This window comes from Diabrotica undecimpunctata, chromosome 4 (genome assembly GCF_040954645.1).
Source record: "Diabrotica undecimpunctata isolate CICGRU chromosome 4, icDiaUnde3, whole genome shotgun sequence".
NCBI classification, from domain to species: domain Eukaryota; kingdom Metazoa; phylum Arthropoda; class Insecta; order Coleoptera; family Chrysomelidae; genus Diabrotica; species Diabrotica undecimpunctata.
Window position 1 is genome coordinate 94,495,388 of NC_092806.1, and position 26,242 is coordinate 94,521,629.

The following is a 26,242-nucleotide window of genomic DNA, read 5'->3' on the forward strand; positions in this document are numbered from 1 at the left end:
TGAATTTTTTGCTAAAGAAATGTCAAGATCAACGTTAAGATGTCTTTTTCGTTTTTATTAATTATGAAAAGGCATTTGGTATAGTACGTCATGACAAGTTATTTTAAATATTGAGATATAAAGGAGTTGAGAGCCGCGAGGTCAGGATCATTGAAAACTTATAGTGACGTCAAACAGCGACCTTTCATATTATTGGAAAGTCGATAGAAAAGTGTAAAATTCTAAAGGGAGTTAGACAGGTTTGTGTGCTATCTCGACTCTTATTTAATTTAATTTATATTTAGATAGAATATTTTAACGTACTTTGCACAACTTGGAATATGGTGTAAATAAAAAAACTAATAAATACCTTTAGATACACAATTGACACAGTTATATTGAGCGATTACCTAAATGGGTTGTAATATCTTACAAAGTTCATTGATACGGTGAGACGAGAGATAGGACTAAAAATTAATTTATTCTACAACAAAATACATTGTATTTAGTTGCTTATATTATCAAAATACACAACTACAAATAGATAAACATTTAATACAAAGAATATAGAATCTTAAATAGTATAGTTTTTTATACTACCGAACAAAAACTAGACCCAAATAAAGAGATAAAATGTAGAACTAAGATGGGTTATGCATTTTTTTATAAATAAGGTTACTCTTTTGTAACCATAACTTGAAATTTCAACTTCGGAAAGGCATGAATAAATGTTAGATATGGTCAGTTGCCTTATATGGTGTCAAAGCACCGACCTTAAAAGTATCTACAATTGTTCGCTTCGAGGCTTTTAAAATGGGGTTGTATAGACGAACTTAAAACACTATCGCCGACTAAGCAGACAAATAAAGATTTTTTCAACAGAGCAGAACTGTCAACTGAACAGCTACTTGTCAGCTGATTGATATCTTTGACTAAAAGGGTAAATGGGAAAAATTGAAGGCCGAAGATTAATTGGTATAAAACTATCCTCGTGGTTGACGAATGTCAGAAAACACGGGATACGAAGAGTCAAACAACAGTTTTGAATACCTTAAGATAGAGAGAGTTTTGCCGTGTTTCTCCGTGGCAACTAGGCACATTGAGATCTCTAATAAATATGTCTATGAGAACGTAGCCATTGAACAAGTTGTTTTATTCTGCTTATATTTGTCGTTCTCACATATTAAAAGTTTTTCTAAAACATTTTTCCCATATATTTAAAAGTTCTTACTATTTAAAAACTTTAATGTATCCAATATTTTTCAGGCCTGTGAAGTGCCAACATCAAGAAATTCACACTACGTCTGTACAGATAACGGTGAAGTGAAATGTCTACCCGGATGGACTGGTGACCTGTGTGATGTTCCAAGATGCAGATCAGGATGCGATCCATTACAAGGATACTGCAATCGTCCTGGGGAGTGCATTTGTAAACTGGGATATTATGGCGACAAATGTAATAAATGCATTACCTTACCTGGGTGTCAACATGGTTATTGCAATGTTAGTTTTGAATGTATTTGTCAGGAGGGATGGGATGGGATATTTTGCACAGAACGTAAGTATCAATTTCATATTGTACATGTTTCATACTATATTCTTAAAAGACCATTGTCACCGAAAAACAAAAAAAGCAAAAGACGTCAAGCTAAAAACTATTTACTTCAAGTTTATTTTCTCTAATTTTTGCGATAAACTTCTAAACTATTATTTGCTATTTACTTCCTGAAAACATTCTTATAAACTCTTACTTAAAACTTTTTGATCGGAACTGTAATAAATTACGTTTTAACTATTTTTTTTTAACTTGCGGATTTTGCAAATGTGCCAAAATATTATATACTGAAAACTCAGATATCGACAGATATCTACACTTCTATTCATATCACCACCCTACACAATTACAGGAACATTTAAATTAAGAAATGCATAACGCGAAAATGGCATTAAAAAAAAATAGAAGAAAAAAAAAGAAGAATTAAGGACCCAACAGAAGACGAAAAACCAATAAAGGGAACAACAGAGAAAATAATAATAGTGCCATGATAACACCAAATAAAAATATTTATATATTTAATATTGACAGAAAAATCTCAACTACAAAGTTTACCATCCGCAAAAGCAAAAATGTTATTAGAAAATCGAGGAGTATTCGAGATTCTATGTGGAGACTGTGACAAATCGTACATCGAACAGACAAAACGAAGAATTCATGTTAGACAAGAAGAACATCGAGATGCCATCAAAAGAAGAGAGAAACCTGTTCAGTTTCACAACATGTTTCAAATGCAGAACATACAATAAACCTGAACCAACCAAAGGATGATGACATGAACGTTGAAAATAAAACAAAACGTGAAATCAGAGATCATTAGGAATAGAAAAAATTCTAAAAATCTAAACCAGAGATGATGCTCAAAGGCTTCCAATAACATGGAAAACGGTATTTAAGAAGAAGATGAAAATAAATCAGAGGGGGGGGGTTACAAACGAAAAAAATCGATTTACGAAGAATCCGTATGCCATAGGAGAAAATGTTTTTTAAATAAAAAATGCAGAAGAAAATGCAGAGATAAGTTTGAACAAAAACGGTTATCAGCATTTTTTATATAGAATGAACCCTCCTCTCAGAATTAACGCTTGAAGCCCCCAGTGATTTTGAATGTCAGTTACCCGACCAAAATCAATGTTAAATAAAATTTTTATCAATCAACTCGACGATAAAAATTCCATATCTTTTGATTAAAGAGTAAGAATGCACATTTCATAATATAGACAGTTCGGCAGCGTAGCGAGGGACAATAACATCAACCATAGCAGTTCTTGTTTGAACACGTAGTGAATGTAAGCACCACAAGCGAAAGTTGATCTGTTGTGGATTAATACACATAGAAGACCATAGAAACTCAGAATATAATTAAATCGAGGAAAGTCTGTTTCACTGACTTCTCTCGGAGGTTAGACCTCTAAGAATCTGTACACCAATTCGGGTAAAACACAATAGTTGTGGATGGGATGACACTGTGAACGTTGAATTATTGAATTTAAAGTTTGAAGAAACGGCCCCTGAACCTGTGTATAGAGAATAGCAAGAGGAACCCTGCCTATATAGGTAGAAATCAACCGTGAAGGGTACTGAGACGGTACCTAGAATCCAATCGATACGGTCGATTGGAAGACAAAAACAGAGTCTTTTAAGTAGAAAAGACCATGTCTTTTGATTATCAAGTACAATCTCAGAGCATTCCCGCTATTCTAGACGAAACGCCCCCCCTCCCCTCATTCTCTGCGGAGTCAGAGTTAGTGGCTGACAAAAAAGCTATTGCTTTAGGCTCTGCCCCCAATATACTAGCCTTTTCTTCTGACGAATTAAAGACAGAAGAGGAGGCTAAATCCTCTGAAGACGAATAAAACAGCAGCAATTTTTTCACTAGACTCATTCATTTCATAAATAGCGATATCGAAAATACGGAGATAAATTTTAAAATTAATTCAAATACCCTTCAGGAAAAAGAAATCTTTCTATCCCCTCAAGAACATACAATCGAATCCCTTATGAGAAATGAAACATACATTAATAAATCGCAATCACTTCAGCAGTTAAATTTCACAGATAAAATTAATAAATTCAAAACATTGATTGAAATAGGAACTGCTCAGGACACTATTGATGAATTTGTTATCAATAAACAACGCAATAAGAGACAGCATCCCAAAAGGGACAGCGACTCAGAACATGAAAAAACTAAAAAGTCACTTTAGTCAATTAAAACATTGACTGAAGAAATAGCCCAACTGAGAAAGAAAATACAATTTCTCCATACCTCCTACGGAGACCAAATAAAAGGTTTAAGCAGCCAAATAAACCAGCTACAAAAAACAATCGATTTTAAAGATAAAAAAACAGCGATCTCACCGGAAAAATCTTGCATCTCAATGAATTTTATGTATGAAAGTCAATAAACACCCAATACACAAACATCGAGCCATATTGGAAATCCTGAAAGCTGAGACAACAAAATTGAAATAGAATATAACTCTGACTGGAAAATTCAGCAGAATAAATAAGCAAAAAAAGTAAAGAAAGGCGAAAAACCTGTCGCAATGACAGAGAAACCGAAAAAATAGCGCGAAAAGTAATAACAAAAAAAGCACTAATGTACAAAACGAAAAAACTACAAAAAAGAAGGAACAAGACACCGGGGCAAAACCAACAAAGACCAAAAAGGACGAAAAGCCCACCCCAGAAATAATACAAGATGCCGAAAGCACGAAAAAACCAGAGCCTAAACCTCCAGCGATTATATTAAAAACTGTTGAATACAGTCAGCAAATCTTAAAGACGGCAGCGAACAGAGGTATCGGTTCCTCATATAAGTTTGCCAAATCCGGAAGAAGCATAATAATTCAGACTAAGGACAGAGTAAACTACTTAAAAATGGTAAAAGTTCTGGAAGAATTCGACGAAGAAGTAAACAAAAAAGAAAATAAAAGAATAGAATACATAGCTTATCCTATAGATCAGGATAAAACTAAAAGAGTGGTCCTTAGAGGCTTAGGCAAGAAAACAGACATCAAATCCATCCAACAAGAATTGGAAGATCTAGAAATAAAATGTCATAAAAGTAACAAATATGATCTCCAGAAAGGACAAAAAATCACTGCCACTATTCCTTATTACCATAAAGGAAGACGGTGACAAGAAAATCAAAAATATAAATAACCTATGCTACATGAAAGTGTACATAGAAGACGAATTTAAAAATAGTAAGGAGATCATGCAACGTTACAACTGTTAGAGCTTCTTCCACGGCTCCAAGGCGTGACAGTGTGGCTGTAGATGCATGAAATGTGAAGCAAACCACAAGTCAGGGGACTGTGAAAAAGATAGAAGCAATCCTCCCAAGTGCGCAAACTGCGGTGAAGCACACACCGCAAACTATAGAGGATGTAAGAAAGTTCCAAAACGTAAGCATCCACAAACACAACAGGCAAAAAACAGAAATGTACATAGGACACCGACCAATAAAAATGTGAGTTACGTTCAAATGGCCAAGCAAACATCGAACAACGAGACACCAAAACAAACGTCAAATAACAATGTGCTAAATGAATAATTACTATTTAAATAGAAATAAGCCACAATTAAAAGTTAAAGTACGTTTATTGACGTTTCAATTTCCACTTTGTAAATCGTTCTCAAAATACAAACATTAGTAAATTAAACAAATTTTGTTTTTTGTTACTTAGTGAAAAATTCTTGTAATAATTTAATTTTATCTGACTCATCTATATTGACAATTCAAACATACATTATACATTTTGTTTAACAAGTTATCAGAGAAGATTAATTACACCTCATTACAGTAAGACCCCTCATTTTTATGGAGTACCGAAAGTTCATAAAACGAATATATCACTTAGACCCATTTTAGTACCATGAATTCCCCTTGTAGTGTACTATCAAAATTTTTATTAAATATTTTAAAACCAATAGAAAATAAAAATGACACATTTATAAAAAATACACAACATTTTTTAAATAAATTATCAAGTATTGAATTTAATTCAAATAATACTTTAGTAAGTTTTGACATAAATAGTTTATTTGCTAATGTGCCATTAGATAAGACTTTAAAGATAGTCAAGACAAAATTAGAGAGTGATGATACATTGGCAACTAGAACAACTTATGTACTGATAATACATATTTTCAACTAAATAATGAATTCTATAAACAAAATTTTGGTCTAGCAATGGGCGCTAGTTTATCTCCATTATTAGCCGATATATTTATGGAAGATTTTGAAACAAATATTATTTCTAAACAAAATTTAAAACCCTCAGTATGGTGGAGATATGTAAATGATATATTCTCAATATGGCCTCATGGATCAGAGTTGTTGGACACATTCATAAATGATATAAACGATAGAGAACAGACAATAACATTTACCATGGAAAAGGAATATAATAACACACTACCTTTCCTGGATGTTTTAATCTCTAAGAAGGATACTGGATACGAAACTCAGGTGTATAGAAAACCAACACACACCAATAGATATTTAAATTTCAAATCAAATCACAATATTAAAATTAAAAAGGGAATCATTAAATCCTTATACGATAGAGCCAAAATTACTTGTTCTAACGAAAATTCGTTCTTGGAGGAAAAACATTTGTTAACATCTGTTTTATTAAAAAATGATTCTCCTTTATCGTTTATAAATAAGAAATTTTCAACAATCGATCGAATAGAACAAAACAACTTAGAACGAGATCCTACAGCATGTACAAGGAATAATACGAGGAAAATATCAATACCATACATAAAAGGATTATCGGAAAAGCTTAAAAGGATAGGAAATAAATTCAACATTTCAAAAACATTCAAAACAACAAACACGTTGAGATCTATTTTGTCCAAAACCAAACCTAACAATGAACAAGAAAGGACAAGGAATTGCATTTCTAAAATACCTTGTGAATGCGATCAGTTTTATTTAGGTGAAACATCAAGGCCATTAAATGTTAGAATAAGTGAACATCAATCCTATATTAAAAATAGAGATTTTGATAGATCTCAAATATATAAACACGAATGGGATAATGAACATAGGGTTCAATGGAATGATTCAAATATAGTCCTAAAAGAAACGGATGGTAAAAAGAGAAAAATCAAGGAAGCGGCTATAATTATGCTAAATGAGACCATTTGTGTCGCGAATTCCTCGGCAGAATGTAGTAGGATCTGGTTACCCATATTGAAAGAGGAAGTTATTAAAAGGAAAATACCAGTATTGGTAAGTCAGTAACATATAGAGGATACATCATTTATGGTTTTTAAATAACAAACATATAAAATAGGAATTTGGTGTTTATTGAAGGTAAACTAAATGCACGATCAAATACTTACCATGTCGGGATAGTATTATGAGGTTTTTTTCCTGGTTTTCCCTCATAATTTACTATGGAATCACTAACAGGAAAATTTTACTGTTATTATGGCATGTATTTGTCTTTTTAAAGACGAATTACATGTTATTATCTTTTCTGGCGGATATTCTCAAGTTAAAGTTGATTTCATGTAATCGAATGAACTATCTTATAAGTAAAGTCGTCCCAGGAACGCAAATCAACAATATTGGCAATATTATTTTAAAGTCGTCTACTTTAAAATGTATAATGTATGTCTGAATTGTCAATACAGATAAGTCAGATAAAATTAAATTATTAGAAGAATTTTTCACTAAGTAAAACAAAACAAAAGAAAGTTTAATTTACTAATGTTTGTATTTTGAGAACGATTTCCGAAGTGGAAATTGAAACGTCAATAAACGTACTTTAACCTTTAATTGTGACTTATTCCCATTTAAATAGTAATTACTTTAAAATGCCACAGGAAAATAGCTTCAGAACAATAGTGCTAAATGAATGTTTAATAGCTACTTTCCAAGAGCAAATAAATAATGTCTCAACACTGTTTGAGAAAATGACAGCAGTCATGAGCGCTCTATGCAGTTTCGGTGCAAATCAATAATGCCAGTACGATTAGACGATCTACAAATAAGGTCATGGAATTCTGGCGGACTGAGACAAAAAATGAACGATCTGGATGAGTTCTCCAACAGACTCAACTTAGACGTTATAGCCTTGCAAGAGACTCGTCTCACAAAAAAAGTGAAAATCAAATTTCCGGGTTATAACGTCTACAGGAACGACCATAGATCACGTTCAGGAAGCACGGTCATCATGGTGAAAAAAGGAATAGAACACCAATCCAATCCTACACCAGATGGTCTGGTCCCTATGGAAGCCACCATAGTTTCTATCATTACGACCAACGACACGCTAAAAATTGTCTCAGCCTGTCAGACCGAATGAGCCGATCCTGAGCGAGGATCTAGACGTCATTTTTGATACCGACGAACCAACCGTAATAATTGGTGACCTGAATGCCAGATCGCCTAATTGAATTGACAGAGTAAATAACAGAAACAGGAGATTCCACAAGGAAACAAAGTTCCTGTATTTGGCTGTATACCATATATTAAAAAATTTTGAATAAAATCCTTTATAAAAAGGTATATAAAAAACCCAGTTGGGCTATGTTGAATTGACAAAACGTTTTCGGAATAAGTATTCCATCATCAGTGTCCTAAAATAGTATTTAACCACTTAATTAAAAAAATTTCATGTTCTTTTTAATTAAGTGGTTAAATACTATTTTAGGACACTGATGATGGAATACTTATTCCGAAAACGTTTTGTCAATTCAACATAGCCCAACTGGGTTTTTTATATACCTTTTTATAAAGGATTTTATTCAAAACAGTAGATTGTTATGTGAATATCTTGAAAACAAAAATAACACAGTCGTCACGCGACCTATGGAGCCCACATGTTTCCATGGAGGAGACAGACGTCCTACCTATTTAGACACAGCAATTCTTCACAACGTGAGACAGCAACACGAAATACAGTCACTAATTGAAGGAGATTTCACCCACAACCTAATCGTGCTAACTCTAGGAGCCGTAGAGACAAACTACGTGCAGCCATACAGAAAGAGGAAAACAAGCTGGCCTAACTACAAGCGAATTGTTAGTGAAACAATAGGAATAGTTCTTAACATCAACAACAAACAGGAACTGGAAGATTATGTATTGAAATTCGAAAGAACCATACAAAATGCACTGGAAACCAGTACAAAAGAAGAAGCCACAACAACAATCAAAGGCAGATTCAGAGAAATCAGCAATGAACTAAAAACTTTAATACTAGAGAAAAACAGACGAAGTAGAAGGGCAAACAGGACCAGAAACATAGAGGACAAACGAATTGCTAATGAACTGAATAGGGAGGCCAAAAAATAGCCGGAAATTCACAGGAATAACAGCTGGGATGACTATATCCAACAGCTGGACCCTAACAAATCTGGGTTCTGGATGCTATCTAAAGTCTTTCGAAAGAATAAAAAGCCAATACCCACATTACATGGGGTTAACGGCTTAGTATATTCTGAGCAAGACAAAGCTAAGGTCATAAAAGATACACTAGAAAATGAATGCAGAAACAACCATCACCCAAACGAAGATCCAGACATTGAAGAAGAAGTGGAAAGAAGAAGCAGATTCCTAAAGAGAAGCAAAGAAGCCATAGCACTCAGATACACCACCTTTGAGGAAATCTCGCTGCTTATCAAAATGACCAATGCTAAGAAAGCTTCAGGCACAGACAACATCTCAAACAGAGGCTTAAAAAATCTGCCAGTATAAGCTATCGTTCACTTAACGAACCTGATTAATCATATAAAAATATTAAGACACTTTCCTGACAGGTGGAAGAAGGCTCATGTGATAAAGATAGGGAAACCGGACAAAATGGAATGTTTTCACAAAACTACCGAACGATCAGCTTACTACCATCAATAAGCAAAATTGCAGAACGAGTTATCTTGTCCAGATTGAAAAAGGAATCCGAAATAACAGGAACGATTTCAGATAGCCAGTTCGGATTCAGGAGCAATCACTCATGTGAACTGCAAGTACTAAGACTGACAGAGATCATCACAAAAGAGTATAATGAAAGGAAATATACAGCAGCCGCCTTCTTTGATGTCATTAAAGCTTTCGACCCTCTGCTGTATAAAATGAATGAACTTGGATACAGTTAAGCGATGACATGCCTTCTCTCATCGTACCTAGCCAACAGAAGGTTCAGAGTTCGGATAGTGTCCACCCTGTCCGAAGTCGGAACTATAGAGGCAGAAGTACTACAGAGAGTCGTGCTGTCGCCTTATCTGTACACCATATATACTTCAGACACCCCCCAGTGACCATCGAACTATGCTGTCTGTAAGCCGACGACACTGCTATAGCTGCTAGCAGTAGCAACCCTGATCTGGCCACTAGATACTTGCAAGCGGCCCTAAACCGACTTCAATCGTGGTGTGTTACGTGGAAAATTGCCGTCAACCCGGACAAAATACAGGCTGTCATGTACAAAAGACGTGAAGGACTGCCAAACAGAGAACTAACTATCTTTACTACTCCGGTCGAATGAACAAACAATGCCAAATATCTCGAAGTAACGCTAGATAGGCGTCTTACCTTTACTGGCCACGTAAATCAAGCGGTACACAAGGCAAAAATCCTTAAAAGTCAACTCTCCTCGTTAATAGGGGGGAAAAGGAAATTCAAACAGTCCAGAACTTCATGATTAGGGAGGCTCTTCAAATTTTTAGGTATGTACCTTTAAGGTACGTATATAGGGATTCGCAGCAAAAGAGAGTCCTGAACATGATGGACGAACATGCATATGAGCTCTTTAACAATCTCAGGGACCATCCGAACCATTTACTAAGAGAATTGACAAACTACGATCCAAATCTAAGGACTGTACATAGACGGCTTAAACAACAGCTGGCTGGATACAGGGGTAACCCTGATTGAACGCAAAGTAAGGATGTCTGCATAAAAAGCTCCACAGTTTAACAGATTTGGCCCCAAAAAACACAAATATACAAAAAAAAATAAAAAAAAAACCAAAAAAGAGCCTAGCTCACCAAAAAATAACTCCTTATCCATTCTTTATTTTTATTATTTTAATTATTTTCATTTTCACTAACCAGTTAAAACTACAAAAAAACCCAAAAACATATACACATTTCATCCATTAACTCCTTCCTTTTATTATTATTTCACCTAAAACCTCTACTAACAATCAAACTGTTAACTAATAAAGCCATATACATCAGTTGGACACCGATCCACATTATTTAAAGCCCGTCAGGCCAACGCCCCTCAGGCATGCCCCTCCGGCAAAAAGCCCTTCAGGAAACAGCCCTTTAGGACAACTTCGCCCTAAGCAAACCGCGAAACCTGACCACCGAGGCCGTGTGCGATATACACGAACTCGATGGCCAGACCCATCGATCACTCAACCGGCAAGGAGACCAAAACTTGTTTTGCCAAATTGGCGACTGTTTAACCGAGCACACAACTTCCGAACAGGGGGTCGTCAGCTACACTACCGACCCCCTGATCGGACACACATTTTTACGGGACACAGAGCCCAAAGTAAACTCACTAATAAATTCAGTAAAGTAAATAGGGATAAAAGCTACATTAAGCTACCTCGAGAGTCAGGTGGCCTAACCACAAATCATGAAAAATGAAGGGGGTTTCTTTTCCCAAATCGCCCGACGTAATAGTTTATAAGCCTCTTCCACGCATGTCAAACGTAAGGGAGGGGTGGAGGAAAAACCTGGGGGTCAGATAGGTACCGAGCCAAAACAACTTGCTCTTTTGGAACGAGACCGGACTGATCTTCGGACATGGGGATCCCACTGACTAGCAGTGGTACACTCATGTTCCTATGAGTTGACATGAACTCAGGTGTGTGTGTGTGTGTGTGTGTGTGTGTGTGTGTGTGTGTGTGTGTGTGTGTGTGTGTGTGTGTGTGTGTGTGTGTGTGTATGAGAGCAGATTTCGTATGCAATTTTTGTATTTTCCCACAAATGATGTCAGTTTCTATAAATCTGTTCAATAAATAAAAATTGCGCGATTTTTGCCATTTTTTACGATTCACGTGAAATCAATAGAAAAAGTATCAGTTTTATTGGCTGCTCCTACTGAAATTTCCATTACTAGAGACCAATTTTTAAAACTCAACATGAAATTTCGATTTTAAGTTTTGGCAGCAAAGGCAGAAAAACGCAGAATTTAAACATTTACATTTAAAAAACAATCTTATATCAACAATCAATAATATATAGGTCATGGGAAATGCCTCCAAGAAGACGGATTTGGTAGGAGTTTGCAGCAAAAGCTTACACAGCTTTTGAAAGACGTACTATTGTAATTGAAAAGGAGCAGTTTTATATCGTTTGTAATGTGTAAGTTTAATCCAGCATTATTTAAGCATATTTCAAATGCCTTACATTTGTTGTAAAAACTCAAAACTTAAATTTCATACAATAGGTTTTGAAGATTATGCTTTAGTTATAGTAACTCTACAGTGATCGGTCACTGAAAGTGATAAATTGTAATGATCTCATGAGAATCATAAAATATGGTAAAAATTGCGCTTCGTTTATTTATTTAACAGCTTTATAAAAACTGAGGTTATTTGTGACAAAATACAAAAAAAAAACATTTAGTATATTCACGACAATCACATTTAACAATATAAAAATGCTCAGAATAAAATTTTTTTTATAACATAGGGTAAAGATAATCTAGAGTAAAACTTTAATGGAGTAAAAATTTATAGTTACACCGGATTAAACCGCGTCAATTTTCACTACACCGAGCTTTCAACATCCTCTCTAATGTCTTCTTCAGAACTTCCTGGATCTTAGTCTCCTGAGCCCCAGATCTCTTCACTACTTCACTACTCACTGCACTGCTTCTACTGGGGTCGAAATAATCAGAATGTACCAAATACCCATTAAGTATATTCTGCAATTAGTTTTTAAAGCATATTACTAATCTACTAATCTACTTAATCATCTGCGGGAATTATCTGTTCGTCTGAAAAATGTAACATAAATAGCCTTTGATCTTCAACGGGAATGCCTATACTATAACACTTTCATCGCCAAGTGGTCAAAGATTCATTGAGGTAAATGTTAAACAAAGTAGAAACAATGCTTGGCTTGCTTTATACATTTCTTAATAGTAATTTTGCGACCTAATTTGCCCACAATTTTAATTTATCCTCTAATACCTTTGCACAGCTTCTCTACAGCGTTTATACTTTTGGGGATTATATTTTGATTTTTCATGGAGGCCACAGTTTAGAAAGTGGCACGCTATCCTAAGCCTTAGTTAGGCCAACAAATACCAAGTAGGTATAGAGATCGTATTTCATTCTTTTCTTTACTACTTGTTTCGAGATAAAAATTTTGGAGAGAGAGTTTCCCAATATTGATCTTTCCTTCATCGCCAATTTAAGAATTTTATTTTTGATATTCTTATACTCATCATACGATTATTTGAGCTTTAATGTCAAAATAGTTATGATTGATACTCATTTCAATAAAAACTCACGTACTGATCATAAGTTCTCAGTTGCCAGTTATTTTATTTTTGTTGAATCTTTGCTTAATTGTTTTATTTATTTTTTTAAATTAAATGATTTAATTAAGAAATTTTTGTTTTTGAATAATAAGCTTTAGAATATTTATAATTTTTTAGCAATCTGTAGATCAGACTGTCATCATACTAGAGGATATTGCGATTCGCCAGGCGATTGTAAGTGTCGACTAGGATGGGCAGGAAAAACATGTAAAGAGTGTCAGGTACTACCTGGATGTGTACATGGCTATTGTAACAAACCATTGGAATGCAAATGCCATCCAGGCTATACCGGGCTTCTTTGCCAAATCCGTAAGTAAAGTTTTATATAAGCAAATTATCTGATTTTAAATTATTGTTAAGCTTAGAATAATTTCCTGTATGGATGATTTAATTATAATACCGCCTTTACTTCGTTCTTATAATAAAAATTGACATCATTATACCTCTTTTGACTATTTTACCATGCAACATTTACAGTTGAGTTCATGGTTCTTGAGCCGTGTGTCATTTATACCTGGCGAGATAAAACACATACTTTTATCTGTCATCATTGTCTTCCTGGCATGAAACTAAAAGACAAACCAGCTACTACCTGTTATTAAGAAAAGACACATGTTATTTTTATAAATGCTCTATACACTCAGTACATCGAAAAGAGATAGGTACAAAAAAGACGCTTGGGGACGTTTTCAGATTTTAAGTACAATTTGTGACGTTTCCGGTTTGTTTACTTGTGGCTGTCAGTTTATTGAATTTTTTGCTGTTTCTGTCCAGTTTTTGTATTTAGAAGATATTATACAAAGAGTGATTTTGACAACTAATTTTATATTGGTGTTTAAAATTTTATTTTAAGTGTATTTTATTTTGCCATTACATACAAAGTTAACCTCATCCACACAGTTAAGGAATGGTTTTGTTAAAGTTTTCGCAAAAGTGAAAGAAATGACAAAAAGAAAATATTTTATTAAATTGTCTTAGATTAGGCTCAAAAAAACTACTACCTCATAAGCACAAGAACTCATTTTACATATAATAGAATACTTTAAAGTAAAAAAAAGGAATGAGGAACGTTGGATCTGCTGTCATCTGTTCAAGAGGTACAAAAAGTTGGAATTTTTAAATGCACACTATTATAACGCTTTAATGATGACAAGCACATATATTATTAATATTATTTATTTGCCAACTTTATTACATAACCAAATATTTTTAATTAGGAACGATTTATTTTTGGTTTTTTTCAATTTCACTTTAAAACTTTGTTTTAAAGGGTAGCAGATGCACTTAATTGGCGAGAAGAACAGTATATAATATACGAAAAAGAAAAAAAAATCCTGTTTAATCTTTTCCGGAAACAAGTAGACCTCGTTTAAAAACGAAAACTATTGATTTACTTGAGGGAAATAAAATGGCAATTTGAAGTGCAATATATAATATCGGCCATGATAGATAGTAAGTAAACCAACTTTCTGTTAAGAATTACAAGTAGGACTTAACATGTTATAGTAATATATTAAAATAAATAACTGTTTAGAAAAACATGTAACCCGTGAAGCATTGGTTGATGCAAAAGCCAGTCAAAAGCAGTTGTTAATACTGTTCCAGACACATGGGGAATCGGATTAAGCGATAACGGCTGTATGAAAACAGAAATTGTTTTTGATTATATACAAAATGTATTTCATCCATATTTAAAAAAGAAAAATGTTGAATTTCCTGTCATTCTCTTTATGGACGGTCATGCAACTCATCTTAGCTATCAACTTAGTACTCTTTGTACAAAGCTTGGTATTGTTCTCATAACTCTTTACCCTAACAGAACAGAAAGAAAAAACAATAAGATTAAAATGTGATTAGGTGTTCTTAATATTGCATTTCTTTTTAAAAATCAAGAGGCCCATCCTGGGTAATTTTTAATTTTTAAACCTGTCTTGATGTATGCAACCTGTTATGCACACAGGTGTATGGTGAAGTGTATATTTATAAGTAAATGTTTATTTTATTTTTGACATTTTTCCAGTAAAAACCAATAAATGTTGCTCAGTTTATCTATGTCAGACTTTTTATTTATGCAATGGAAACACCATTCTCTCTCCTGTTGCCGACAAGAATGTAGCGTAGAATTTTTTTAAATAATTTTAAACTGTTTGTCCTTGTTCTAGTGTAGTGTTATGTACAAGTTATGTTTTTAATTTCATGTTTATTACATTCCACGCTTGCTGGATTGCCAAAATTTGACGAAATGCCCCTGATGATGCTGTAGAAAGCGAAAGTATTTGGGCAAGATTTGATTATTAAAATTGTGCTCGATATTTGCCTTTAATTTTTCAAAGTTTATAATGAAGTTGTTGTGAAGATAAATTTTGGAAAGACACGGAACATGAAAAAACTAGTACCAAGCGAAAATCCAAAAGTCGACTGCAACAAAATAGGATTATTCCATAAATATAAATACTTAAGTTATGAAGTCGAAATTTCTAGGGACAGCCAAACTTGCAAAGAAGAATCACATTAGTATGAGCCGCGTATCGAATTTTATCAATCTTCAAAAGCAACATGCCAAATTATATAAAAAAATACGTTTGACCAATGTGTGTTTCCAGTCATGACTTACGGCGCCGAAACACTTTCCTTGACCCAGGTTGCAGGAACCAAACTCAGAGTAATCCAAAGACGAATGAAATGCTCGCTACTTGGACTGATTATTAGAGACGGAGTTAGCAACAAAAAGATAAGAAGGACAGGCGTAACAGATGCCATAGAGCGCATAGAATGGCTAAAGTAAAGTTACAGTGTGGAGACCACGAGCTGATAAAAGAAGCACAGGAAGACCACCTACACGATGGACAGACGACGTCAAAAGAATGGCTAGGAATTAGCTGCAGGAAGCTTAAGACCGACAGAACTGGAAGAAATTAGGGGAGGCTTATATTCAACTTTAGACGCAAAAGGCTGAATGATGTATATATATATATATATATATATATATATATATATATATATATATATATGTATGTATGTATATATATATATGTATGTATATATATATATATATATATATATATATATATATATATATATATATATATATATATATATTATGTACATATAATCAAAGGAGGGAAATAAATGGGTAAAAATCTAATAGAAAATGTATACTCTTTTTACTATATCCAATATATTTTGCCTATTTTCATAGACATCATAAGGGAAAGCTACAATGATGGTCATTGGGTATCTCTTATATGATAAATTAGTTTTGGCATACTTATTAAGTGAGGATGTTTGTCAAGATGTTAGAATTAAAGCAGTTATACATAACAATAAATAAAAACTAGAACTAAGGCACAGAAATTACGCACATTTGATATCTACAATTTAAATTAAAGTGTATAATGTTAAACTAAATAATTTTTTTATGTCTGACAGATTTATGAATTGAAGTAAGGCTAGACTTTTATTTAATGTACAATTTTGTTTTATATAAATATCTATTTGGTAAATTTTTTTGGTCATTATCATATTTTTTCATCTCCAAATCATGCCTAAAATCTATATAATAAACTGGTTTGGTAAAACTATTTAAAACAATTTTCCAAATCATTATTTAGAAGATAATTCTTGAAAAAGTTACTGTAACTAGTTAATAAACTAATATTGTGTTTTACAATCAATTTTCGATATCATTACAACAGAAAGAAGCAATAAAAGCATACATTATTCAAAACCAGTTAAGTTTATTAAACATTAATGAAAATTACTAGCTAGAAAAATCCTATGTATTTAAAGAAACAAAGAGTTAGTCAGTTTCTGCAGCTTTTATAAGGAAAGCTAATTTATTAATCACCTTGTTCTGTTTCTAGCGATTTGCACACCAACGTGCCATAAGGAGAGGGGATATTGCACGAAGCCAGGGGAATGCAGGTAAGGGGTAGTTGTTTTTTTACGTAAGCACAGCTATATTGATAATCGATTAGGATAAAAATTGCATAGAAAAATACATACCTTTTAACCCTGAACTCTTTATCAATGTAGTGCTCGTGAAATTGCACATGCAAGTATATCGATTAAAAAAAAATAATGTATCTTTTTTGTCTTGTGAATATTATTTTTACAGAAAAACGCATCTATTTATTGATATATAAATCTCACTCATTATAAATACATAATATATGTATTGATTTCTTCTACTTTTTGGTTTACTAACTTTAGGTTCTCCACAAGATCATTTTTTTATTATAATTATTGTCACTATAATTTTCAAATGGACTACAAACAATACATTAAGTGTAATATAGTGGGTAGAAGTATGAGAGACATGGTGCAGTGTTTTACAAGTCTTGCGGATGCGTCAAGTGAAATGGAACTTGTGGTAAACGAGGAAAAAATCAAATATGTTGGTTTCTAAAAAATCCCGAAATATCCAACAAAGAATTCAAATTAACAGCCATACCTTTAAGCAACTCAAGGAATTCACATATCTTGGATCCCTAGTAAACGCAACAAACACGACAAGCGACGAAATAAAAAGATGAATAGTAATAGGAAACAGAACTGTGCACGGTCTCCAGAAACATTTAAAAAATAAAAATATATAACGTGCAGTAAAGTTTAATATACAAGATCTTAATAGACCGGTTTTAATTATATATATATATATATATATATATATATATATATATATATATATATATATATATATATATATATATCTCAAAATCATAAAAGCCTTCTTGATATTTTTAAGAGAAAAATTCTTAGAAAGAATTTTTGGGGCCGTAAATGGAAATGCTATGGCGTCGAAGATACAACTTTGAACTACATATATTAGTTATACACCGATCCAGATATTGTGAAATTCGTTAAAGTGCAGAGACTTAGATGGGCTGGATACATTGCTAGAATATCAGATCACGAATACACGAAGGAGTTACCATTTTCAAAACCAGAGGGCACAAGAAGCAGAAGACAACTACGAGGGAGATGGATTGATGATGTGGAAAAACACCTACAGATTCTAAGGATCAGAAGATGAAGGGAAGTTGCCAGGAATCGGCAGGAGTGGCGACTTCTTTGTGAGCAGGCCAAGATTTACAACGAATTGTTAAGCTACTTAAGATGATGATGATGATGTGTAATACATTCGCGCCTGTTATAAAAACAATTCTTTCGTATTAAATATAAATTAACTTAATATTTACTTAACACCAAGATATTAACACAACATAACATTAGTAACATAATAAATGACTAATTAATAATAAAACACTTGAACCTGTTATAGTAATTTACGTAACAAGTTCCGAAAGTGATATTTTACGAGACGAGTAGAAAGTTTCGCGAGTAACGGAAAATTACTTTTAGATCGTGTTACGTACAGTATATTTTTTTTGCAGTCATTTTGTAGGTTAAAAAGAATATATGGATAAACTTTACTTGAACTTTTATTAAACACTTTTAAACTTACTTCAACTTTAGAAAAAACCCACATGAATATTAATAACACAAATATAATAATTATTTACATTGATATTGTTAGGAATATTAACAGAAGTAGCAGTATTGACATTAGTGTTAGACGTGTCAGTACCTTTACTCTTTTTAGATATATTAACTTGGTTGCGGCCATTTTCAAACTATGAAGCTATGTGAACTTTATTTCTTAAATAATTTTCTACGTATCCCTCAGCTCCATTAGTTGATTTCCATCCTTCGTGTCTTTTTAAGTTCGTTATAGTACCACCACTATCAGCCAGTAAAGTGGCTGAGCTCCTTCGTAGACATACTGTGACATACTGTGTACATAGACAGTGTATTATTCTGGATGCGGTAATTTAAGAAATTCAGCAATAGTCGAGGCGATTTTTCCAAAAGTCTCAATACCAATCGGTTTTATAGTACATCTTCCATTTTTGTAATATAAAAATAATCTACGATGCGGTGTGTTTGCTTGACGTAATGACAAATATTTTCTATATAAAGAAATGTTCTTTTCTCCATAAACCACAAAGGCTCTTTCTATGTTCGTTTTAGAATTAGGAATTTTAATGAATAACATGGTTATCTTATCTTCTATATCATCTAAACTCATTTTGCAAAGCTCCTTATGACGACAAGCGCCTGCCAAACCAATTATTATTGCAACCTAAAATTTACAAAATAAAAATAATAAAAAAAAAGAAAAATTAGATTTAATTATGTAACCTTTGTCATTAAGTAGATCTTATCTTCAGCTTCTGATAAAAATTTATTTCTTCTTATTCAATACTTTCGATCTTTTTGCTTTGTAGCCGACGAATTATCTTTTAAGGAAAGCAATAACTTTTTGATAGCTATATTATTTTTAATGTTAAGTGTGGACTTAAGCATCGAGTAATTACTCCAAATGCTTGATGGCTTCAAGCTATTAGATTTTTCCATTAGATATGCAAGAATGACTTCTTTATTTATAGTAAGTATGTACATTTTTATCATTGCTTCATTTTTGAAATAAATCGTAGAATAATTCATACCTCTTTCTTGACTGTACCGGCAATAATTCATACATAGCGGCTTTAGCAGTTTACCTAATCTCATCTGGAATTTCGGCTTCACTTTTACTGCTGATTTCTATTTCTTGAAATTAAAAAACAAAAAACTGAGCGAAAACACACAAAATCTTAAATAAAAAGCATTGTCATAATAAAATACAAAGTTGATGTTATTGTCAAAGCCGTTACCTAGCTACCCAAAATCGTCCCGAAAGTGAAAAAATTAGTCCCAAAAGTAGCTACTTTCGGTACCAGTTGTGTAAAATGGTACTTTCGATTTAATAAATCATACCGAAAGTTTTGTTTTCGGGATGGCTGTAGAAAAAAATTGTATCATTAATAGCTACAACTAAATTCTTTTCAATATTTTCGGTATTAAAACTGTCTTTGATCACTTAAAATTAAGTTATACACCGAAAATGAATTTGATACATCTACATTATGTAATAAATCATATTTTAGGATAGATAATTAATCCTTTCCAATTTGGAATTCATCGAAAAATACCCCTTTTAAAACTTTAGGAACATTAGATAAAAAAGAAAAACCTTATCGGTTAACAAAATTATCTACTAATTTTACTGACTCACATACATTTGCCTCTGTTTCTATTAAGGTAATTGTGGTATATATTAATTTATAATTATTATTGATGATATGCGAGTTGCTGTTTCAATTTCAGATTTTTTAAAATTTTTTCTTCTAGAATGACTTTCGAGCCATGTAACCTTCTAATTACTGGTTTAGGTTTTACAGCGACGCCTGAAAGTCTTTCTTTATATATCTTTATCTTCAATGGAGCCTGTACGAAAATGTTTTTCATAAATCTGAAAGAAACATATTTAAAACGGTATTCATATACAGGGTGATTCAAAAAGATATGTAATAACTTAAATCACGCATTCCGGGGACAAAAATAAATTGATTTAATCCAACTTACCTTAGTACAAAAGTATACACAAAAAAAAGTTACAGCCCTTTGAAGTAACAAAATAAAAATTGTTTTTTTGCATTATCTCCTAAACTATTTGATATTTTGTAATAAAAATGGACACGTTATGTTCTTGTTCTGAAAGCATTTTTCATACAAAAGAAAACAAAATCTCAAAATTTTAAGGGGGGTGTGTTAGCTGTGCGGCTTGCGGCCAGCAGCCGCAAGGCGTTGTGCAGTAAAATACTCCAATCGAAATACACCCGATAGACGATTATTTCTGACCATTGATCGTCGTTTACGGGAAACGGGTACATTCCAACCGCAAGTTGCTGGCAATAGTGGTCGTCCAATAATAGATGCAACTGATGAATACATTTTAGAAATCATTGTAGAAGTCTCTGGAACAAGTACAAGGGTAATAGCTTCTCAACTAAATGTTCCTTACGTAAGGGTTTGAAGGCGTTTGAAAGATGAGCCGCTTAAACCCTTAACATCACTTAACTACGGTTCAAGAGTTATTGGTTGAAGATTATCCTAAAAGGATTGGATTTTGCGATTGGTTGTTAATGGAAAACACTCGAAATGTTAATTTTATTAGAAATATTTTGTTTACCGACGAGGCTACCTTCAGTAGAAATGGAATAATAAACCAGCAAACGAGCACATTGGGGCGACGAAAATCCTCACGCCAAAAAAACGACACACCACCAAAGGACTTTCAAAGTTAATGTTTGGGCAGGAATTGTGGATAAAAATCTAATATGCCCAGTATTTATTCCCAACAATTTAAATGGTGATAATTATTTGCAGTTCTTTCCAAACGATTTACAAGAGTATTTGGAAGAAGTGAATATTGCAATAAGGCAAAATATGTGGTTTCTACAAGATGGCGCTCCACCTCATTACAGTAATGAAGTCCGGGAATACCTTTGCAGGCAGTATCCTGGTCGGTGGATTGGAAGGGGTCGTGACGCACCTATTTCTTGGCCACCTAGAAGTCCAGGTCTTAACCCCATGGACTTTTGCTTTTGGGGGTTAATGGAAGAGAAAGTGTATTGTGTAACAATAGAGGACGAACAACAATTGAGGATTAGAATAATTGAGCTGCAAATCAATTTCGTCAGAAAAATATGATTTTTCAGCGCATTCGGTTTTCCTTATTAAAACGATACCGAATGTGTATTGAAGAAAATGGGGGTCATTTTGAACATTTATTGTAATATCATATTTATAAAGGTTATAGACATTTTTTGTACATTTTTGACAAAAGTGACAAGAGGCAAAAAAAAAAATTAAAAATAATTTGTTAAACTAATGATGCCACAAAATTCATTTGATTTGAACGTACTCAAAAGTTTCGGGGGATTAAGGGCTGCATACTTCCCTTTTTCTGTGCGCTTAGATTTTGTTGTTTTGTTTAATGAAAAATGCTTTAAAAACAAGAAAGTAACGTGTCCATTTTTATTACAAAATATCAAGTAGTTTAGGCGATAATGCAAAAAACAATTTTTATTTTATAACTTAAAAGGGCTGTAACTTTTTTGTGTACACTTTTGTACTAAGGTAAGTTGGATTCAGTCAATTTATTTTTGTCCCCGGAATGCATGATTTAATTTATAACTAGACTTCGGCAAATGCAAATAAAAATGTAGAAAATGTGCGCATAAATATGCACGTGTTTACCCGAAAATATGCAAATATTTTACAAAATATGCATACAAATAAATAAAAAAATCGTAAAATAGTAACAATTTTATTTAAAAAAAAAGTGTACATAACTAAATATTTCCTACTATTCATTAAGATTTACATTTATTTTAAGTAACTACATCATTTTTAAGTATGAATAAACTTATTTAGAATTATGGTAACAATAAATGACCAAGTGGTGTTCAAAATTTTCTAACAAAAACTTGTGGCTTCTGTCTGAGTACATATATTTATATATGGAAAAACTTCGTTCAACATCAACTGATGTAACGGGAGCATTTTTCAAACTAACCAAAACATTTGATTCTAAATTAATTGTTTCCGAAATATTTCCAGCTAGAACACTGACTACTTCAGAAAGAATATGGTAACCTTTATTTTTTTCCATAGTAGCTTCAAATTTTTTTAAAATATCTTTTCCAATATTACCTCTAACGTTCCGACAACATGACGCAAATTCTTTTATTAATGCTGTACTTTCGAACAATGACAGTTTTGGTGATTCTAACTGAGTAATTGTTTTTTGAACAAAACTAAAATTTGATTTTATAAATGAAAGTTCTTGTTGAAGCAAGTTACTCTGAAAAGTTTGTTTAGAATCCAAAAGAGATTGGGAACTTTCATCTGTTAACGTATCAATTATGTTCTTTATTTTAACTGATCTGCATAAAAATTAGCTGCTTTTAACCATGTTCCCCATCGCGTTAAAATAGGTTGTGGTGGAAGAGGAATGTTAGGTAGCATTTCTTTATAAAGTTGAATTCTTATAGGAAATTTAAGAAATACTTTTTTGACACTGGATATCATGGTATTTACAAGAGGAAACTTTTTTCGTATTTCCTCTGCAACTCTGTTTAATCCATGCGCTACACAAGTAACATGTATTAAATCTGGGAAAAATATTTTTAAATTTTGTCCTGCTTTCACCATATAAGGAGCAGCATCCGATAAAATAAACAGTAATTTATTAGAAGGAATAGTTGTCGGAAGAAAAAAAGTTGCTAATGTTTCTTGTATAAAACGCGAAATTGTTAAAGCATTTGTTTTCTCAAGTTGCTGGCATGAAATAAGATGAGATTTTGGTAAGGTATCTTCTTTAAGAACACCAATCAATAAATGAGCAATATACTTTCCTGAGGAATCAGTGGTTTCGTCTACAGATATGTAAAAATAATTATCTGCAATTTCTTCCTTAATATTAATTAACACCGACGAGTATAGCCCGTTCACATTATTTCTTTTTAGAGACCGATCACTTGGAACATTAAGTTTGCAATATTTTTTTAGAAACGAACTAAAATTTACATTTGCTAATTTTGAAAGCGGTATGTTTGCAGACACTAATGCGCGACACAAGTCTTCATTAAAAGTGTCTTGCTCATCTAATTTTTTTGAAGTAGATTGGAAACATTTAGCCATTGAAGTTTGATGTTTTCCTCCTATTTTTCCTTTTTTTGCAATGTGTGAAGCAGTTCTCACATGTTGGTCTATCTGAAATTTCTTCTCACATGCTATCTATAAATAAAAATAAAAACCTTTATTTTAACCCAACCTTTAAAATATAAAAATATACAAGGTGTTTTTGGTTAATCAAATAACTGGTTTGAAAAAAAAACACTCGCTAAGTGTTTTAAATGCAGTATTAATCCACAAATTAGTTTTTGTTACTAACCATTAGTACATCATATACCTTATTTTAAAATTCAACAAAAGTTTTTTTTTTGTTAATTCAATTACAATAAAAATAATTGTGTTTTAGAATAGCTGACTTCATAAAAAAAAGTAAAGGTGAAAAATTTTTCTAAATACACACCATTGTATTGTACTATGGACAATTTTTTCTCACTAAAGGAAGCTATTTTTCATTTAAAAACAACCTACGAGTACTAAATTTCAAGTAAATACGTTTATTGGTTTTAAAGTTATTGTTGTTATTAACTAAAAGAATTTAATTTTTTTTAATTTTAACACCCTGTATCTCGAAAAGTAAATAAGTTTGACCCCTCATTAACTATATCGTTTTGTTCAATTTTTCGAGAAGTATCTACAGTCAAACGTTGTAAGTGTCATTTGGAAACACCCTGTATGTATGAAATATTAGATATTTAATAGAAAATATTAGATACTTACAATTTTGCCACAGACTGAACAGTAGATTTTTCCCATATCCATAGACAGCTCTTTATAAGGTTTAATCCAAGTTGAAGCACTGGTTGTTTTAGGCATTATAAAATCACAATCTTCCTTTTTGTTAAGCACAACGAGTGTTTACGCTTTGAATATCAAAACAAAAATGCTTTACAAAGCATTAAATTAGAAATGTTTAGGTACCTAATTCAATAAACTGGGAGATTTTGGAAAATCCCTAAATTAGGAACAAAACTATTAGCCGTTTACCTGCTGTTAAGATACAATAAATTGTAGATAGATTTGGGGATTAGATCATAAAATGCAAATGAGCGAACCCTTAGCGATTATCCAATAACTGAATGCCTCAGTGACCGAGACTTTCTAAGAATGTTGAGGGCTACTTAAATTGATCTTCTTTGAAATTGTAAATGTTTTGTACCTGTAGAGATTACGTACTTAGATCATTTCTTGATTAAAATGACTACAAAATTTTATACAAGAATTGAAATAAATTGGTATGTTTAAAAATTTTCAAATACAGTATAAAAATCTGAACTTTTATGCACTTTATGCAAACTTTTATACAAATATGCCAAAATATGAAATATTTGCATAAAATATGCACAATATGCAAAATATGCAATATGCATATTTGCCGAAGTCTATTTATAACATACCTTTTTGAAACACCCAGTATTAGTAGGCCGGGCCGCCAAACCCAAAATTCGTTTATTAAGTGTGTTTAGGAGTACGGAAATTTCGCAATTAAAAAAAATTTTGTATAAATACAAAATTTCGCATTTATTTCGCATTTATTTTTAACTACGAGTAAAACGACAAAAAACATTAATTAAAAGCTAACATCGTCGTAATTTTGACATTCGACTCTTTAAGAGCTGTTCTTTGATCTGTCACTACAATATTATATTTGCTGAAGAATCGTTTTGCGTCTACTCTGTTCGTTGCACTCCAGATGCTCTGTAATGCTGCTTTAGCAAATAATAACGGAAAACTACACTGTGTAGCATGCAAAATATCCTTCACATTGGGATCTTTGTTTGTTCGTATCGTTTGATAAAAGGAATTTTATAAAAGCATTCTGAGAGTACACTCGGGTTCATATTAAAGCTTGTAGCTATAAATGTGTTAAATATCTGCCCAAGGTGTAAGAAAGCCTCGTTTGTGTCTTTTAAAGTCATATGGAGAGTTAGTTTATTAAAGGCTTAGTCGTTTGCTTTCATAAGCATTTCCTTCAGTGTAGCATCAATTTCTCCATTTTCATTGAGCAATCGAGATGTTTTTACATCAAAATAACCTTGACGATGGTGTACAAGTAACGATTTTAAGTCATCTAACTTGTTCCATAAAAGATGGACGAATGGATAACTGGCTCCTTCCAAATCGTCTATTAATTTCATTAATTTTGGACAGAACTCAGTGGTGAAGGTCACTTGAATTTCTAGTTTACGTCTGAAAGTTTTATCGGCCTAATTGTCTTTGAGAAATATAATACTGGCATTTTCATTCTCCCACACATAAAAAAAATTGAGTATGTAATTAAAATATTCACTTAGATACGACACTGCTGAGAACCAAGAGTTTCATCTAGTTACAACTGATGCTGGATAAAGTAAAGTGCTGAGAGATTGGGTACGTTTTCATTCAAGTAAGATTTCTTCATTTTTCTTGAAAGACAAAAGGCTGACTTGACTTTTGCTGTAAACATGTTTAACTCCTTGAACTCTCCTAAGAAAACATCACCAACAAGATTAACTTTATGAATCCAACCCTATTAGAATTTTTAATAGGTTAAAGTAAACAGACATGTATCTTGCTGAATATAATACTTAAACTTGGAAATAATCAATTTC

At 32.5% G+C, this 26,242-nt stretch overlaps 1 protein-coding gene across 1 annotated transcript in view; it reads left to right on the forward strand.

Annotated features, from left to right (window-relative positions):
• The window catches only part of C901, a 61,650-nt gene that overhangs the window by 15,488 nt on the left and 19,920 nt on the right, over positions 1-26,242 (forward strand). The window contains exons 2-4 of the mRNA XM_072527995.1: positions 1,246-1,537; positions 13,185-13,376; positions 16,931-16,991. Coding sequence (XP_072384096.1) covers positions 1,246-1,537; positions 13,185-13,376; positions 16,931-16,991 — 545 coding nt within the window. The remainder of the gene's footprint in view (positions 1-1,245; positions 1,538-13,184; positions 13,377-16,930; positions 16,992-26,242) is intronic.